Below are 17,465 nucleotides of genomic sequence, written 5' to 3' on the forward strand. Positions count from 1 at the left end.
AGAGGACACCAGCTCCACACACACACAGGTGAGAGGACACCAGCTCCACACACACACAGGTGAGAGGACACCAGCTCCACACACACACACACACACAGGTGAGAGGACACCAGCTCCACACACACACAGGTGAGAGGACACCAGCTCCACACACACACACACAGGTGAGAGGACACCAGCTCCACACACACAGGTGAGAGGACACCAGCTCCACACACACACACACACACACAGGTGACAGGACACTAGCTCCACACACACACACACAGGTGACATGACACCAGCTCCACACACACACACAGGTGAGAGGACACCAGCTCCACACACACACACAGGTGAGAGGACCCCAGCTCCCCACACACACAGGTGAGAGGACACCAGCTCCACACACACACACACACACAGGTGACATGACACCAGCTCCACACACACAGGTGAGAAGACACCAGCTCCACACACACACAGAGGTGAGAGGACACCAGCTCCACACACACACAGGTGAGAGGACACCAGCTCCAGACACACATAGGTGAGAGGACACCAGATCCACACACACAGGTGACAGGACACCAGCCTCTTTCCCCCACCCTGCCTAGGCCCTGGCTCCTGTGCTTGATTCCCTTGCTTCCCAGAAGCGTGTGGGGTGGCGGCTGGGCGTCAGCCTGTCACCTGCGCCGTGGCGTCCCTGTTGCTCTGTCGTCCTGTGCCCGAGGTGGGCGTCCTCCAGCGGGCGTGGCTGTGGTGCGCGCCGCCCTAGGTCCTCAGCCTGTGGGCAGTGCCCACCAGCCCCAGGCTGGCTGGGGTCTGAAAGCGCGCGGGCGCGTAGGGCGGCCGCCAGGACGGGCGCAGGGCGCAGGCGCCCCGGAGGAAAGGCCTCCAGGTGGGCGGCCCAGCCCTGCGGCCCTTCCTGCCCCAGGGTCTCTTGGCGGTGGCGGCTGCGTGGGGGGCCCTCCCCGCCTGCCCCCCGCCTCTCCCCCGGCCCCCCCCGCCTCCCCCCCCCGCCTCCCCCCCCCCCCCCCCCCTGCACACCGAGCCTCTGCTGCCTTTTTCACGTTGCCCTCCAGAGGGCAACCGGGCCACGGAGTGGGCTGAGAACTGCCGATCCCCCGGGGCAGGGCCCGAGCGAGGGCCTTTAGAGAGAAGCGGAGCAGCACCGGCCGCAGGCAGGGCCCGGTTCCCAGGCGGGAAGCAGGGTGCGGCCGGGCCCCGCTCCCGGGCGCCGAGCCCCGCTGCGGCTCCCACCTGCTGTGGTTGGGGAGCACCGCCGGCCCACGCCAGGAAGGGGCGCACCTCCTGCTCCTTTTCTTTTTAGGGTAAAGACCAGGGAAGAGTTCGTCTGTTCCTGCATCTGTCTCGCGGGGCTCCGAGTCTGCAGCCGTGGTCACCCACCCGAGCCCGGGCAGCCCGGGCGGCGCGAAGCAGCGTGCAGAGCCGCCCTGGAGGCGGCCGCCCGCCCCCTCCCGTCCCCTCCCGTCCCTCCGGCCCGACCCCGACCCCCCTCCAGGCCGGGCCACGCGAGGCCGCCGCACCCCCGCGTCCTCAAGTGCCCCCCACTTCTCCAGGCAGGGTCAGCAGCACGGCCGCGAGGGGAGCCTCATTTAAATGTGAATAATTCGGCCTCCCTTTATTTCCCGGGATCAAAACAAGAAGGGGTGTGGGGCTGCATAGAAAATCGGAGCCACGGAAGCCAGGAAGGAGCCTCCTGGCCCGGGGGAGGACGCGGCCCCCGCGCCCCCCCCCGCCCCCCACGGCCCCGTCCTCCAGAGCCCCTGGACCCCTCCACGGCCCCGGATCCCCCCAGCCCCCCCCAGCCCCCCCCCACGGCCCCGGCGCCCCCGCTCCCCACGGCCCCGTCCTCCAGAGCCCCTGGACCCCTCCACGGCCCCGGATCCCCCCAGGCCCCCCAGAACCCCCGGACCCCCGCCACGGCCCCGGCGCCCCCGCCCCCCACGGCCCCGTCCTCCAGAGCCCCTGGACCCCTCCACGGCCCCGGTGCCCCCGCCCCCCCAGAGCCCCCGCCCCCCACGGCCCCGTCCTCCAGAGCCCCTGGACCCCTCCACGGCCCCAGTGCCCCCGGCCCCCCCCCCCCCGAGCCCCCCCACGGCCCCGGATCCCCCCAGCGCCCCCCACGGCTCCGGCGCCCCCGCCCCCCTCCCTGTACTCAGCAACAGCACGAGAGGTTCAGTCTTCTAGGTATTTTATAAAAATATAAATATGGGGACACAGCCTCCACATCGCTGGACACAACGCCCTTTCCAAGCGGGTTCATAACCAAGGTTCAAAAAGTACACCTAAAACTTGGCTTAAAATACGTTAATATTTTATATTGTCATAAATGTTATGACGTTTAATCCTGGCAAATCCGTTTACTTTTTAAAAAAAAGTGTGCAACCGACTGTTAACTAAACTCCTGGGGAGGGCGCCGCGCGCTCGACCCCGGGCTGGCCCGGGAGGGCGTCCGCCGCCCGCGCGGGGCGGGGGCCGTGGGAACCGTGCGTCTAGGCGGAACCTTCAGTGCAACCAAGAAGTGGTAGACTCGGTTCTGCAGGCTTCGGCGGGGGAGCCGCGCGCCCCGCGCCCGCCGGGCAGACCGGCGGCCCGCAGCGGCCCGCCGCGGCCGCGGGCGGACGGAAGCCGGGCAGGTCCCCGCGGGCGCGCGCCGCCGGGAGAAAGCGGAGGATCCGGTATCTCGGGATTCCGAACTCGCGGTGGCGAGACTCAGATTTCAAAAGCGGCCGAGCTCGCCCCGCCCCCCGCGAGGCGACGGGAGGGCGGGGGCCGTGGGAAGGCGCCGGGGCCGGGCGCGGGGAGGCGGCGGGGCCCCGGGGCCGCGCGGCCCGGGCGGGGCGCCGCGGGCTCCGGGCGGACACCGAGGTAGTTGGCGGGAAGGGTCAGCAGATGGACGCGGGTCGGCGCGGGCCCGGCGGGCATCACCGGCCGCTGGCCGCGTACTTGGCCTTGGTGATGAGATACAGCACGATGTCCTGGTGGCCGCCGAACGCGGCGATGTGCAGCGCGCTCCAGCCGTCGCGGTTGGCCAGGCGGATGTCGGCGCCGAACTTGACCAGCAGCTTCACCAGCTCCAGGTTGCCGTCGATGACCGACTGGTGCAGCGCCGTCTGGCCCTCGGGTCCGAACGAGTTCACGTTGAACTCGCAGTTGGTCATGTTCTGCAGCAGCGACTGCAGCTCCTGCGTGTTGCCTTTGCGCACGGCCTCCTGGAAGATGCGCTGCGTCGGCGGCGCCGAGCAGGTGGACAGCTCGGCCTGGCTCATGCTGCCGCCGGCCCGGGGCTCAGCGCGGGCGGCGGCTGCGGCGCGGGCCCCCGGCGGGCGCGGGCCGCGCCTGGGCGCATGGAGGGCGCGGCGACCCCGGGCCCCGCACGCCGGCCCGGCGCGCTGCGGGCGTCAGGGGCCGGGGGCCTCCGCTCGGGGGCCCCCGCCGCATTCAGCCGCGCCCGGGCGGGAGGGCGGACGAAGGGGCCGCGAGCAGTCCGAGTTCGCGACGCGCCCGGTCGCAGTCCCAGGAGGGCTCGGCCTCCACTCCGGCGAGAGCCCCACGCGCGTCCCCAACGTCGCCGTTCTGAGTCGCCCGCCGCGCCGGGGCGCCTTTTAGCGTCCGTGTATTTGCATAACAATGGAGCGCCGTGACGCGCGCGCCCCGGAGCGCGCTATTGGGCTGCGCCCGGGAGGGGCGGGGCCTCCGGCGTCTGGGGGCGGGCCAGCAGGCGTCGGGGGCGGGGCCTCGTGCGTCGGGGGCGGGGCCGCGCGTTCCGCGGAGGGGGGCGCGGGCCCCGGGCCGCGCGGGGCGGCGAGGCCGAGAGCCTCCGCGGGTCCCGGGGCGGCGCTGCCGGGGGTTTCCCGCCCGGGCCGCCGCCTCTGTCCGCCGTCGTCGGCTCACGGCCCTTGTGGCCGTCCAGGGAATCCGGGCCTCGCACGCTGGGACTCACGGCCGCCCGGTTCGCCGTGGGGCGCGGGGCCCGGCGGGGCGCGCGGCGCCGCGGTGCAGCCCAGGACGGCGCTCCCCGGAGGGAGCTCGGAAGTGACTCATTTCTGAGCGGTGACCGGCCGCCGGCTCGCCCGCCGGGACTTAAGGAGGAGCGGGATCTCCGGCCCGGGCGGCGGGCGCGGGAGCCCACCCTGGCCCGGACCCCGGAGGGCGCGCCGCCCCGCTCCTGCCCCCGGAGGAGACCTCGGCGGCCGGCCCTGGGGTCCTCCCGGAGGCCGAGAGCTGGAATCCTGCAAACCTGCACTTGCCTTCTGAGGTGCACAGCGCATCTCTTCTGTTTCGCTAAGCCCGCCCATGCCTCACCGCCCATCCCGAGCTTCTGGTGGGGCCCAAGGGAGGACACCATGCCCTCCCCTCCCTCGGCCAGTACTGGAAATCACTGTGGTGCTGGCTGCGGTCACCATCCCAGGTCTGCCCCTGGAACGTGAGTGGCCTCCCCTGTCCCGGGAGGCTGGGCTGTCGGCTAGGCTGGCTCTAGGGAAGGACACCCCACCCCGCAGTCCTGGGGCTTGAATTCAGGGCCTGGGCACTGTCCTTGGGCTTTCTCTAGGCAAGGGCTCTACCACTTGAGCCACAGTGCCACTTCTGGCTTTTTCTATGTATGTGGCACCGAGCAATCAAACCCAGGGCTTCTGAGGAATTGAACCCGGGTCTTTGTGCATGCTAGGCAGGCACTCTACCACTAGGCCAAGCTTCTGGCCCTAGGGAAGGGCATCTGGAGAAGCTGGGCCTGAACAAAGCCTGGAGGAAAGCGCTGCTCACATCCGCAGCGGGCGGCAGACAAAGGGGCCTGTGTGACCTAAGTGTGGGAACCCTGGGTCACCGTGGGCCGTGAAATCGGCCGCTGGCCGGGCGAGGACCTGTCGACTCAGCCAGCCCTGGCTGGGATGGTATGGCTCACGGGCAGCTCTGCCCTAGGGAGGGCCTATCCTGAGGTCACTGCCCTGGGTCAGGAGCCAGAGGGTCGGACTGAGGTAGCCAGGATGTCACCACAGTGCTGCCAGGACTGGGCCCACTCCAGCTCCCTCAGGGGCTCCTGCTCCCCTGAAACCAAGAAAGTCCATTTTGCTCCAACCTGCTCTGCTTACACCATGTCCTCCTGGGTGTGGGGGCTCCAGGGCTCTGGTCCCCAGCATGTACCACCCAAGTGTTTATGGAGGGGCACAGACAAATGTGGACATTTGTTCCAGATGCTGCTGGGAGACGGGAAGCGGAGGGTGTACTCTCGGGGCAGCGTCTGTTCTGCAGCTGTAACCCAGCGTATCAGCTTCTGTATCTGTGACCCTTGCCTGGGACCTAGGGAGACTTTTAGGCTCTACGCTGCCAGTTGTCCCCTTCCTCTTCTGAGGGCATGCTGCCTGCCAGCCATCAGTCCCGGAAGGCCACAGCGAGGACCTCTTCTCCTTCTAGGCACCCCTTTCTCTTCCTTCTTAGGGTAGCAACAGGCAGCTGTGGGTAATGCTAGAAAAGGGGCAGCAGCGTGAGGAGCATTTGGGACCTGGCCTGGGGAAGTCTGGGTGGGGTAGTGGGGGCAATCGAGCAGGGCCTGAGGAAGGAAAGCACAGATGGGGCAGCTGGCCAGAGCTGGGCCGAGCTTGAGCTCGCGGCCACCTTAAAGGCACTGAGCAGGGGAGGGCGGCCAGCAGGCAGGGGAGGAGGGGCTTCCAGCTAATTCATTAAAATGTGTCGGGGAGCGTGGGAAAGAGGAGAGTGTTTCTTCCCAGCAGCCCAGACACCTGGTAGAGGGGCAGAGCAAGAAGAGGAATCAAATAACAAACCCTGGACCCGCCAGCCAGCCCGGGCCAGAGCAGAGCAAGGAGCGGAAGGAGCCAGAGCAGAGGAAGGAGCCGGCAAGAGCCGGCAGGAGCCGGCAGGAGCCGCCGCGGTCACGGGGAGGAGGCTCCTACCCACTGGGCTGGCTGCTGGGGCGGCTGGCACCGGGGCTCCTCGCTGCCCGGTTGGCTCTGTGGCCCTCCCCAGCCCAGGGTGCTGGCCTCTGCTGGCTTGCCTTCCCAGGGGCTGACCCCACGCCATGCTTGGGTCCAGACAGGGCGGGAGCGGGGAGTCACAGCCTGTCTCTGCCCCCTCTGAGCTCTGTCCTCCCCACTTGGGAATGGAGCCTGAACAGGCTGCATCTCCGGGGCGCCACTGGCCTTTGTGTGGTTGGGGACCCCAGGAAGGGCGGGCAGAGGAGGCTTGGCATTGTCTGAGGCCTTTGCTCCTGAACTGGGGAGTCTGGGACTGGTAGGCCGGCCTTGAACCGGGCTGGGATGGGCACCCGTTGCCTGAGGGGGTCCCAGGGGACTCCTCAGCCAGAGCAGAGCTGGTTTAGCTTCTGGAGGAAGCGGGGGAAAGGTCCATGCATCTGGGGGTGCAGAAAGGAAGACGAAGCTGGAGCCCAGGGTGGCGCTCACAGAGGCATCGCCCCAGCCTCCGGACGCAGCTCCTCTTCCCTTGCCTCTGGGCTTCCATCTCCGTGATCCCCGGCCCTGGCCGGCACCAGCGCCCTCAGAGAGCCCAGCGTGAACATCCGGGGCCACAGGGCCTTAGCTCCTCCCAGGACAGAGGTGTCTGGAGTGATGTCCACGCAGTGGTGGCTAAGGAGGGGCCAGGGTTAGCACTGCCAGCCAGGCTGCCCAGGCCGCTCTCCCTGCTCGGAAAGGCGGCCCCAAGGAGGGCTGTGCACGCGTGCGTGCATGTGTGTGCATGTAATAGGCACACCTGGGTGCAAGTGCAAGGGCTGAGAACTGCTGTCTGGACAGTGGGCAGCCATGCAGAGGGGCTGAGGTGGACGGCATGAGTACTGAGCAGACACACCAGGCCACAAGGACACGCCACTGGTCATTCTTCTTTTTCTTTTGCAAGGGGGCAGCAGTTCTGGGGCTTGAACTCAGGCCCTGGACACTGTCTCTGAGCTTTTGTGCTCAAGGCTAGCACTCTGCCCCTTGATCCACAGTACCACTTCTGGCTTTTCTTGTGTATTTGGTACTGAGGAATCAAATTCAGAGCTTCGTGCATGCGAGGCGAGCACTCTACCGCTAGGCCGGAGCTCTGGTCTTTTTCTTTTCTTTCTACCACTTGTACTTCTGGCTTTTTTTTTTTGTAAATTTTTTATTGTTATTAAAATGTAATATACAGATGGTTTACAGTTGCATAACTCAGGTCAAGAAGTACATTTTTTTTCCTTTTCCTTTCTTTTTTTTCCTTTTTTTCCAGTCCTGGGCTTGAGCTCAGGGCCTGAGCACTGTCCTTGGACTTTCTCAAGGCTAGCACTCTACCACTTGAACCTCAGCACCACTTCTGGCTTTTTTCTATGTATGTGGTACCGAGGAATCGAACCCAGGTCTTCATGCATGCTAGGCAAGCACTTTAACCACTAGGCCAAACTCCCGGCCCAAGAAGTACACTTCTTTTGGGACAAAGTCACCCACTTCTGGCTGTTTTGGTGGCTAGTTGGAGATAAGAATTGAACAGATTTTTCTGCCTGGACGGACTATGAACTGAGGTCCTCCGATCTCAGCCTACTGGGTAGCTAGGACTACAGTGGGAGCCGCTGATGGCTCCCGTTGGTCATTTTTTACTTATGGCCCCGGCGCCCCTGGCTGCCAGGTCCCGGCTGGGGGCCTCCTCCAGGATGTCCTGGAAGTGCAGCGTGACACGGCCCAGGTGGGACCCCTCCCAGAAGACCTTCCCACAGCGTGTGCAGCAGTAAAGATGCTGCAGCCCAGGCCGTCTCAGCACACCCTCCGGGACACTGAGCAGCTGCAGCCGCGTGCCGTTGCCTAGGGTGGCTGGGGTCCCGGCCTGCAGGTCCTCCATCTCCAGCCAGCTGCAGGGGGGGTCGTAGGGGAGGCCTCCCCAAGCCGCTTCAGAGGCTCTGCCTGGAGACAGGAGCAGCACCACGGTGACTCCTCACAGTGCCAAGCCCGGCCAGGCTTCCTCTGCATTACTGTCTCTCCCCCCTGCCCCTCCCCAACTCTGCACCTCAGCCCATCAAGGGCCCTTGGTCCTCTGTCCCCAGCAAACCCCACCTGTGGTCCGCTGGGAACAGGCCTCCCCTTTGGAGCTGCCAGGGCCCAGACCCCTGCCTCGTGATCGGGTCAGGGAACCAGGGCTCCACGGAGGAGCCACTGAGTGCAGCGCTCACCTGGCTTCCTCTTGTTCTTGCTCTGGGCAGCTCCGCCACCTGTCAGACAAGATGTCAGAGCACAGAGAGACTGGGAGCCACCAAACCACTGTTACCTCTTGGTGAGAGAGGAAGGGGTCAAAGCCCAGGAGCCGGAGTGGCCTTGGTGGCACTGGGCCCCGGGGACACACACCTTGGGACATTCTTGGGGCTCAAAGGTCCTTGGGAAACATGCTCTGGGCGGGAGATGGGTCGATTAGGGCTGGGGCCTGGGAAGCAGTGCTCGGGGCGGGCAGGCTTCTGTGGTGATGAGCAGATAAGCCCGCTGCCAAGGAGCCCTGTTTTGAAATCGGCCTTGCCAGTGTGGGCGGGTGGCCCCGGGGTGGTGAAAGACCCGAGGGAGGGCTCCTGCTGGCTCTGACGGTCCCCGCTTTCTGCTGTGACAGCACAGAGCCATTGCAGAATGGAGGGCAGCCATGCCCTATAGGACTGGCCCAGGCCGGCAGGCGAGCCCCACTGCTGTGGGCACTCGTCATGTGCTTGGCAGGTGTTTTTCTGCAGATAGTCCCTGATGAACTCAGACAGGACATGGAGGATGCAGCCTCTCCTAGGCGCTCAGGAAGCTGTGACCTCCATCTGGCTGGTGGCTGCAAGGAGGGGCAAGCTCCCCTCCCCCCCTCCTCAAATGCAACCGGGTCCTGAGGCAGGCTCCAGCCCCCACAGCGTGGCAGGGTGGCAGCCCGGTGGGGGGGGGCTGGCTCCAAGGAGGGCACCTGCACACATACACATGCCGTGGGGGCTGAGGTGGGGGGCCCCCAGGTCAGCTGGCTGCTCCAGGCAATGCCCTGACCCTCCTCCTGGACCTGGGGAGAGGAGACGGCCTCCCTGCCCCATCCCTGGGAACCGTGATCCCCCTGGCCACTGAGGCCCCTCTTTGTGGAAGGTGGAGAGGCAGCAGCAGTGGCGGTGGGGTGGGCTCACAGGCAGGGATGAGCACAGTCGCCAGCAGCAGGGGGTGCTGAGAGCCTGGGCCCACTGAGGGCCTGACCCACCACCATCATCCCGAGCGGGCAGGGCAGGACGGGGCCTGGGCTATCGCCACGGTGCCCCCTGAACTGGACCCACCTACGCCCCACGTCTGGGGAGTCCTCACCTGTGCCGCTAGGGCCCTGTGGATGGCCACGGAGCTGCATCACCAAGGCCTTGGACATCTTCAGGTACTTGTCACCGTTGCAGGCCTGCAGGGAGGAGGGCTGCTGCAGCCTGGCGGCGTTTCCCCTGCACCTCCCTCCCGGTCCCAGGCTCCCTCCTGGCAGCTCGCCTAGCCAGGCAGGGCAGAAACCACGATGACCCCTCACCCTGTCTTAAGTCTTGTGTTCCGGTGGGCTCCTGGGAGCCCACCCTCATGGCCAGCCTCTCCCGGGTGTGGGAACCTCCCGCTAACCCAGATGGTATGGGCGCTGCCAGCTCCCGGAGCTCCGACAGACCCAGAAGGAGATTCCCCCCGGGTCAGCCTGGGGCGTACCCGTGCTCTCCGGCGGGGCTGGGCTCGGCCCTGGGCTCAGAAGGCCCCTGGACTCCGGTGGAACCATACTGGCTCATCGTGGGGACCCCGTGCACCCAGGGCAGCTGACTCGCAGGGCATCTGTGTGGTGGTGAGGGCTCAGCTCAGCCCTGCTCATCTGCTTGCCACCCCGGGGGGGGGGGGCAGGGAGGCCTGGCCATAGGCCAGTGTCCTGACTGCTGGCACTGCCTCAGGCTCTCCTGGCAGCCACTCGCTGTTGGGCAAAGGAGGCAGGTGCAGCCCTTGGGGGTTTTAGGGACGAGCTGGGTGGGGCCCTGGACAGGCACTTCTGGATGCTGGAGCATCTAGAAGTGGGGTCCCCAGGACACTAAGTGGAGCTACAGGAGGAGCGTGGCAGAGAGCTGCGGTCTCCCGTGGGGACTCTCGGTGCCCACTGCTCTCAGAGCTCTGGAGGAGCCAGGCGGTGGCTTCCAGAGGCACAGCTGCAGTCTCGTGTGTGCCTCGCCAGGCGGGCAGGCGGGCGGCTCCTCCTCATCCACGCCTCCTTTTCCCACAGGCCGCGTAGCCTGTGGCCCTGCCACCTCCAACTGAGGAGCCCGGGAGCTCTGGTGCTGAGGCTGGCGGGCAGGAGCAGATCTGGGAGGCGGGGCCTGCCCACTCTGGGACCCACCTACTGTCCTTCCTGCCAGGAAGCCCCCAACCCATTGTGGAAGCTCCCGGTTTGGGGGTTTCCTGTAGCGGATGGGACGGCAGGCGGCCACCGCCCGGTCCAGCTGCACCAGAGCTGAGAACCGAAAGTCTCTGTGGCCGCCCAGACCCATGCCTGCTTTGTCCAGGCCGGGCGAGGGGCCAGCAGCTGTGGGGTGGGCAGTTCTCGGGTGGGGATAGCAGCCTCCTCTGCGTGGGGCCTGGGCCGGTGCACAGCTCGGGAGCGGCCGCTGGCTCATGCTGAGTCACTGGTGCCGTCCACAAGGGCCTGGCCCCACCTTCGGGAACCATGGGTGCTGGTTTTCCCACGGTCCACGGCCGGCTCAAGGGCCCTGCTGTCACCTCAGCGGGCCCCAGCGGCCCTGCCTGGCTGGAAAAGCCAGTTCTGCATCTTTGAAGGCATCCCCCGCCCTGCCTCCACTGCACTGGGGCTCCCATCCTCAGAAAGGCCAGCCACGAAGGGGCTCGCTGCCCTCTTCCTGTCCACACTGGAGTCTGGAGCCCTTACCCAGCCGGACAGGGCACAGTGAGATGCTGACTGACTGACCCTTCCAGCCTGCCACTCGGTCACCCTCCTCTGGCCTCTCCTTTGGGAGAAAGTGGCTGCGCAAAGGCTAACTTGGTTCCAGTCACTGTCCACTCCATTTGACCAGGGCTTCAGCACACCACTGGACCTGGGGCAGCGAGGGAGGCCCTCCGCAGAGCCCCTCCGGGCCTGGCTGGCAGCTGGCTCACCCCCTCTTCCTTCAGTCTGGAGGCCTCGGGGCAGGGCCGGCCCCCACCCCCACAGCCTGGGTGGGAGGGAGGAGTGCCCTGGGGGTGGGGGCCGGCCCAGGTGAGTGGGGCCAGGAGGGGCTGGGAAGACAGTCAAGTGCCCAGTCCCAGGGGTCTGCCTGAAGGCCCTGTTCCCACGGCTGGGCTGGTCATCAGTCGGCTAAGGCCGACCTTCAGCCAAGCTCCACAGACCTGAGCAGGAGCGATGGGAGGAGCGGCTCCAGCCATGCTGTGCGCTCATCACCGGGGGAGGTAGAACCGGGAAGTCAGGCCCAGCGTGGGGCTGAGCCCAAGCCACGGAGGGAGACCCACCGGCCTGGGGGCTGCTTTTTCGGCTTGTGCTGGTCCTCCTGGAGCTTGGACACAGGGCCTGGGTGCTGTCCCTGAGCTTTTCTCCTCAAGACTTGGCTCTTGGCTGGGAATGTGCTCGCCCAGCATGCAGGAAGCCCTGGGCTCCATGCCGAGCATGCAGGAAGCCCTGGGCTCCATTCCTCAGCACCACACCCAGGAAAGGCCAGCAGTGGCACTGTGGCTCACGTGATAGAGCACTAGCCTTGCGCAAAGAAGCTCAGGGACAGCGTCCAGCCCCGAGTTCAAGTCCTAAAGACACAGAGTAGTGCTCTACCACGTGGAATTACAGCACCAGGCTTGGCTTTTGGGCAGTGAATTGCAGATAAGCGTCTCATGGACTTTCACGCCCTGGCTGGCTTTGAACAGCAACCCCTCAGATTTCATAAAACCACAAGAGTGAGTGAGCCTCCGGTGGCCACCTGTGGGTTCCGACCCCACGGAGAGGAGTAGGGTGAGTGACCTAAGGAGCCTTTTGGGGACCCCCTGCTTGAGGCCTCCAGCCTGCCACTGAGAAACCCTGGCTCTCAGGCCCAGGCTGTCCCCCCTCACAGAAAGCGCGTCTTGGAGAGGCTCAGCTTGGGAAACCTTGGCTGCTGTCAGGCGCTCTGACCAGGGTCTGACCGTCCCATCTTGACCCCTGGCCTCTTTGTCCAACACCTGGCTGGGCCCAGGACCCATGGAGAGGCAGCTGGGAAGGGGTCAGCCTGAGGCAGAGGCCCAGGGTCCGGGCCATCTCCCCTGCTGCCCCCACCCCATCAGGCCCAGGCTGGGGACTTGGCTAAGATGTCTGCACTCCTCTCGTGGGGGCAGTGGTAACCTCGTGGATGTGGGACCCTGGGAGCGCACTCTAGAGTAGCTGCCATCTCTCCACACTGCCCACCCACCAACTGGGAAGAACAGAAAAGGACATGGACGTCACCTCTCACCTGCTGCCCTACAGGGCACATCACCTGCGCCCATGGAAGATCACCCAGCCCCTCCCACACAGGACACACCTGCCCTGCCTGGCAAGGGCTGTGCCCCCTCGGGCAGGCGATGGGCTCCCGGCGCGCCTGTTCCCAGGATACTGACCGGGCATTTGGCGGGCTGTGATGCTAGCCTGGTTTGTCCATTCTGACCTGCCCCCAGCAGCTTTCTGACATATGGTGTCAGGCCAGAGGTGTCCCCTGACACCTTGTGAGACGCAGCACTGGGCCTAGGAGGAAGCAATTAGCCCGCCACAGCCTGGGTCTGCTTCACACCTCGTTCTCCCATTCTGCCACGCTGCCCCCCACCCCCCGTGCCTGCCCTCAGGGTCACCTGAGTTTCTTACTAGGAGGGGATCTTGGCTTGCCAGCTCTGACAGCCTGCTCCAAGCTGGCCAAGCACTGTGTCTGGAAAACATGGCTGCGACTTTCCCTGGTGGCAGGTCGGGGGTGGGCAGAGGGCTGTGGGCTGCACTGCACAGGAGGCTCTGGCTTGGGACATTTTTGCAACCTAGTGATGCTGCTTTCCTATCACATGCTGTCCCCTCTTTCCTGGTGGCCTCCACCCCAGTCCAGGGAGGGAGCCTGAAGCCTGTGTCTGAGGATGGCAGACCTGGCAGGGCTCTGCCCTGTGGCCCCTGCCCCAGGAAGGGCAGTTCCCACGGCTCAGTCCCTCCCCCAACTGCCTGGCTGGACCCTTTGTGCAGCCTGGACAATGTCTGCACAGACAAGTGGGGGAGGGGCCTAAGGGGTCTTTCCCCCCACCATGAGGGTCCCTGGAGGGTCAGGGTCTGCTGCGCCCCAGCCCCCCCACTTCCCAAAGGAGAGGTGGAGCTGGAGGGGGGCCCTGGGGTCCAAGCCCAAGTAGGCCGTGGTGTGTGACTGGGATGTCTCAGCAGTACCCAGAGAGAGACCTGAGATCACCTTTTCTCTTGTTGTTGGGGACAGAACCCAAGGACTTGGGCATGTAGCCTGTCCACTGAGCCGGTCATAGCCCTAGCCCGAGTGGACACGGCCTTGGGGGGCATCTGGCTGCTCCCCAGGCCTGGGCAGCTGGCCAGTTCACAGCCATAGTTCTGGCAATAGCCTGTCGCGGCCCCAGCCCTGCTCCAAGGCTTGACCCTGAGTTGTGAAAGATGATTTTAGAAATTCACATTTACCAGGTCTGCATTTGTATTGCTAAGACCCGGAGATGGGATGGCGGCGGGTGGGAGGCAAGAGCCCAGTGCTGGTTCCAGGGCAGGCGGGGCGGCAGCCTGGCCCGGAGGACCCCGGAGGACCCTGGGCCTGGAGGACCCGGAGGACCTGGAGGACCCTGGGCCTGGAGGACATGGAGGACCGGGAGGACCCTGGGCCTGGAGGACCTGGAGGACTGGGAGGACCCTGGGCCTGGAAGACATGGAGGACCTGGAGGACCCTGGGCCTGGAAGACATGGAGGACCGGGAGGACCCTGGGCCTGGAGGACCCGCGCTGGCCGGGCCCCCTCCGCTCCCCTTCCACGTGACTCGGGTCCAGGCCACACCGAGGCTCAGGAGTCAGGCGCCGCCCCATCGCTGGGGCCCCTTCCACCCGGCCGCCAGGGCGCCTCCCTCCCCGTCCTCCCCGCCCTGCCCGCCCCCCTCCGCCCCCTCCGCCCCCCGCGGGCCGCGTTCCCAGGCGGGGGAGGGGCGGCGGCCGTGAGAACGCGCCGGGCCGGGCGCGTGGGAAAGCGGGGGAGGGGCGGGGCGGCGGGCGCTGGGAACGGCCCCGCCCTCCATCCCCCTCCCCCTCCTCCTCCCCTCCCCTCCGCCCCCGCCCTCCCCACCCCGCCCGTCGTCGCCTTTGAAAGCCACTCAGGAAGCCCGGCGGATTCAAAAGCAAACGGCCCCGCCGCCTTCCCGCCCGCCCCGGCCCCGCCCGACGGCCCCCAACCGGGCCCAGCCCGGCCCCGCCCCGCCCGACGGCCCCCAACCCGGCCCCGCCCCGCCCGACGGCCCCCAACCCCGCCCCGCCCGGCCCCGGCCCCGCCCGACGGCCCCCAACCCGGCCCAGCCCGGCCCCGCCCCGCCCGACGGCCCCCAACCCGGCCCAGCCCGGCCCCGCCCCGCCCGACGGCCCCCAACCCGGCCCACCCCGGCCCCGCCCACCCCGGCCCCGCCCGACGGCCCCCAACCCGGCCCCGCCCGGCCCCGCCCACCCCGGCCCCGCCCGACGGCCCCCAACCCGGCCCCGCCCAGCCCGACGGCCCCCAACCCGGCCCCGCCCGGCCCCGGCCCGCCCGAAGGCCCCCAACCCGGCCCACCCCGGCCCCGCCCACCCCGGCCCCGCCCGACGGCCCCCAACCCGGCCCCGCCCAGCCAGACGGCCCCCAACCCGGCCCAACCCGGCCCCGCCCGACGGCCCCCAACCCGGCCCAACCCGGCCCCGCCCACCCCGGCCCCGCCCGACGGCCCCCAACCCGGCCCCGCCCACCCCGGCCCCGCCCGCCGGCCCCCACCCCGGCCCCGCCCAGCCCGACGGCCCCCAACCCGGCCCAGCCCGGCCCCGCCCAGCCCGACGGCCCCCAACCCGGCCCCAGCCCCCCCGACGGCCCCCAACCCGGCCTAGCCCGGCCCCAGCCCCGCCCGACGGCCACAGCTCCACTTGGCTCTTGGCCGGGCTCCCAGGGCGTCCATGGACAGCGGGTCATTGCGGGAGGGGCGGGGGGGGGCGGAGGGGGAGGGCATACACACAGGGGAGGAGGGCACACACGGGGGGAGGGGGAGGGCACCACGGGGGGGAAGGGGGAGGGCACACACGGGGGGAGGGGGAGGGCACACACGGGGGAGGGCACACAGGGGGGAGGAGGGCACACACGGGGGGAGGGCACCCACGGGGGGGAAGGGGGAGGGCACCCACGAGGGGAGGGGGAGGGCACACACACGGGGGAGGAGGGCACACAGGGGGGAGGAGGGCACACACGGGGGAAGGGGGAGGGCACCCACGAGGGGGGAGGGGGAGGGCACACACACGGGGGAGGGGGAGGGCACACACACGGGGGAGGAGGGCACACACGGGGGAGGGGGAGGGCACACACGGGGGAGGGGAGGGGACTGGCACTCTGGGGACCTGCAGGGAGGGCCGCCGCCCCACGGGCACCACCTGCCGTGGGCCCACCCACCAGTGGAGGCTGCACGGAGGGCGTCCAGCGCTGGCGGGGTCTCCAGGGGACAGGGCAGCCGCACCTACAGGGGACCCCAGTCCCGGGGCCTGAACTCAGCCCCCTGCCTCAGCTCCGCCACTGGAGCCCCCGCGCTCCTTCGGGCTTGCTGTGTGCACGCGGGACTAGGAGTGGAACGCAGGGCCTCGTGGAGCTGGGGACGCGGCCCCCCAGGCCGCCCAGCCCCAGACTGCGGTCCTGAAGGCCGGAGCCCTCCGGAGGGCCTGGCGCTCACCGGCTCATTCCCCACGCCCCTTCCTGCCACCCCAGGGCCCCCAGCCCTGCTCGGCTGCCCCTCACTCTCCGTCCAGCTCCGCCGGTGCCAGTCTGGAGCCGTCAGAACTGGACTGCGCGGGGTCCCTCAGAGGCTGGGCTCCAGGACCAGCGTCCGGAGCGGCCTGGGCAGTAAAGTCCCCGGATCCTCATCTCCAGTGAACCACCAGAGCACTGGGAAGAGAGCTGTGGCGCCAGGTGGCCGAGAGCCAGCCTTGAGCAAAAGGGGCGCAGGGACGGCGCCCAGACAGAGCGCCATCCCCAGCCCCCCCAGCTAGTGCTGACGTGTTTGAAGCAGCACTGGTGGGGCCCCCACTCACTGCCCGTGGCCACAGCGCAGCCAGACCCCAGCCTGGCCCGTGGTCCAGGATGGCGGCTGTCACTCTCAGAACCTCTGGTCTCCGACCCCCCACCCCCCCCACCCCCCGGCTCTGAGGCTTAAGTTGGAACTGTGGCTGCCCAGGCGACTGACGGACACTGGTCACTAGGGCCCAGCGTTCGGTCAGGGCAACAGCCGGAGGCTCCCGTAGCGCACAGACCCACGGCTGTGCTCAAAGGGGCCCTTGCCCCGGGGACTGGGGGGGGGGGGGTGCACGGCCTGCCTCCGGCACTGTGGGAGAGGCAGGACTGCCACAGGGAGTAAGAGGCAGAAGCTGGGTAAAGGAAGGGAGCGGGGGTTGGGGGAGTTGAGGGGGAGCAGGAGCTGGGAGGACTGGATCCTGGGGGCAGAGCCGGGGCCTGGCAGAGGCCCAGGAGGACCTGCCCTCAGTAAGGGTGAGCAAGGGTTTCCTCCACACTGGTGCTGGCCAAAGGAGTCTCAGAGGACAGTCTCAGAGTCAGAACCTGGCCCACGGGGAGGCTGGGCTCCTGCGGGGGGAGGCTGCCTGGCGGCTGTCTTGGGCTCCGGGTGCTGAAGCCCTTGGGGGCCAGGCCAGCAGAGCTGGCAGGTCCTGGCCCTGGAGCTGGGGCAGTCCGCCTCCTGGAGGTCCCTGGTGAGACCCAGGGCAGGCTCAGGTTGGAACTCAGCACGAGATCTGGAAGATCTGAAGTGGCTGTGTTACCTGCGCCCTGGCCGAGTGCCAGGAGCCTGCCTGCTCCCAGCACCTCTGCCTCAGGCTCTCCTGTGCCCCCTGTGGGAGAGGGCATGGGGCGGGCCGGCAAAGGGCGGGGGGTCCGTGGACTGGCTGGCAGTGTGGGGAGTCTAGGCCAAACCCCCAGAGGGGCCGGGCAGATGGCTGGACCCTGGTCCTGGGCATTGCCAGAGACCCTGAGCCACAGCAGCTGCACTGTGGCCTGGGGCTCAGGGACAAAGCCTGCCTCCCTCGGCCGTCCGACTGCGCAGGACAGCGCGGCGGCCCTGTGCAGGGCCCGACGTGGACCTCCGGCCTCCAGGGACATCGGAGGCCTTGATGTCACTGTTCTACGACAGGCCCTCACAGAGCTGCAGCCTCTCTCGGCGTGGCAAGGGACCAGAGGGACAGTAAAAATAGCCACAGCGCCCAGTCGGGTCAGGGTCCATGTTTAGGTTGTTTTTCTTTTTTAAAACTCAAATTTCT

At 67.6% G+C, this 17,465-nt stretch overlaps 2 protein-coding genes across 3 annotated transcripts in view; both read right to left on the minus strand.

Moving 5' to 3' along the window:
• Positions 1 to 2,180: 2,180 nt before the first annotated feature.
• Nrarp (NOTCH regulated ankyrin repeat protein) lies at positions 2,181 to 3,275 on the minus strand. The gene has a single exon (XM_090329265.1). It carries the CDS (start codon positions 3,273 to 3,275, stop codon positions 2,931 to 2,933), a length of 345 nt encoding a protein of 114 aa, XP_090185391.1. The 3' UTR covers positions 2,181 to 2,930.
• A 3,151-nt stretch (positions 3,276 to 6,426) lies between these two features.
• Exd3 (exonuclease 3'-5' domain containing 3) overlaps positions 6,427 to 17,465 on the minus strand; it is a 135,643-nt gene continuing 124,604 nt past the window's right edge. Inside the window, exons 20-22 of one of the 2 annotated variants that reach the window (XM_090331034.1) lie at positions 9,288 to 9,372; positions 8,156 to 8,194; positions 6,427 to 7,889 (exon numbers count right to left, since the gene is read on the minus strand). In XM_090331034.1, the coding sequence (XP_090187160.1) occupies positions 7,579 to 7,889; positions 8,156 to 8,194; positions 9,288 to 9,372 (435 nt within the window). In that variant the 3' untranslated portion in view covers positions 6,427 to 7,578. The remainder of the gene's footprint in view (positions 7,890 to 8,155; positions 8,195 to 9,287; positions 9,373 to 17,465) is intronic. The other variant, XM_090331035.1, reaches the window with a different exon arrangement.

Source organism: Megascapheus bottae, chromosome 3 (genome assembly GCF_031878675.1).
Source record: "Megascapheus bottae isolate mThoBot1 chromosome 3, mThoBot2.hap1, whole genome shotgun sequence".
Taxonomy (NCBI): Eukaryota; Metazoa; Chordata; class Mammalia; order Rodentia; family Geomyidae; genus Megascapheus; species Megascapheus bottae.

What these genes read in the sequence shown, in the direction of transcription:
- Nrarp (XM_090329265.1), bottom strand. Translation starts at nt 3,275, where the DNA reads ATGAGCCAGGCCGAGCTGTCCACCTGCTCGGCGCCGCCGACGCAGCGC.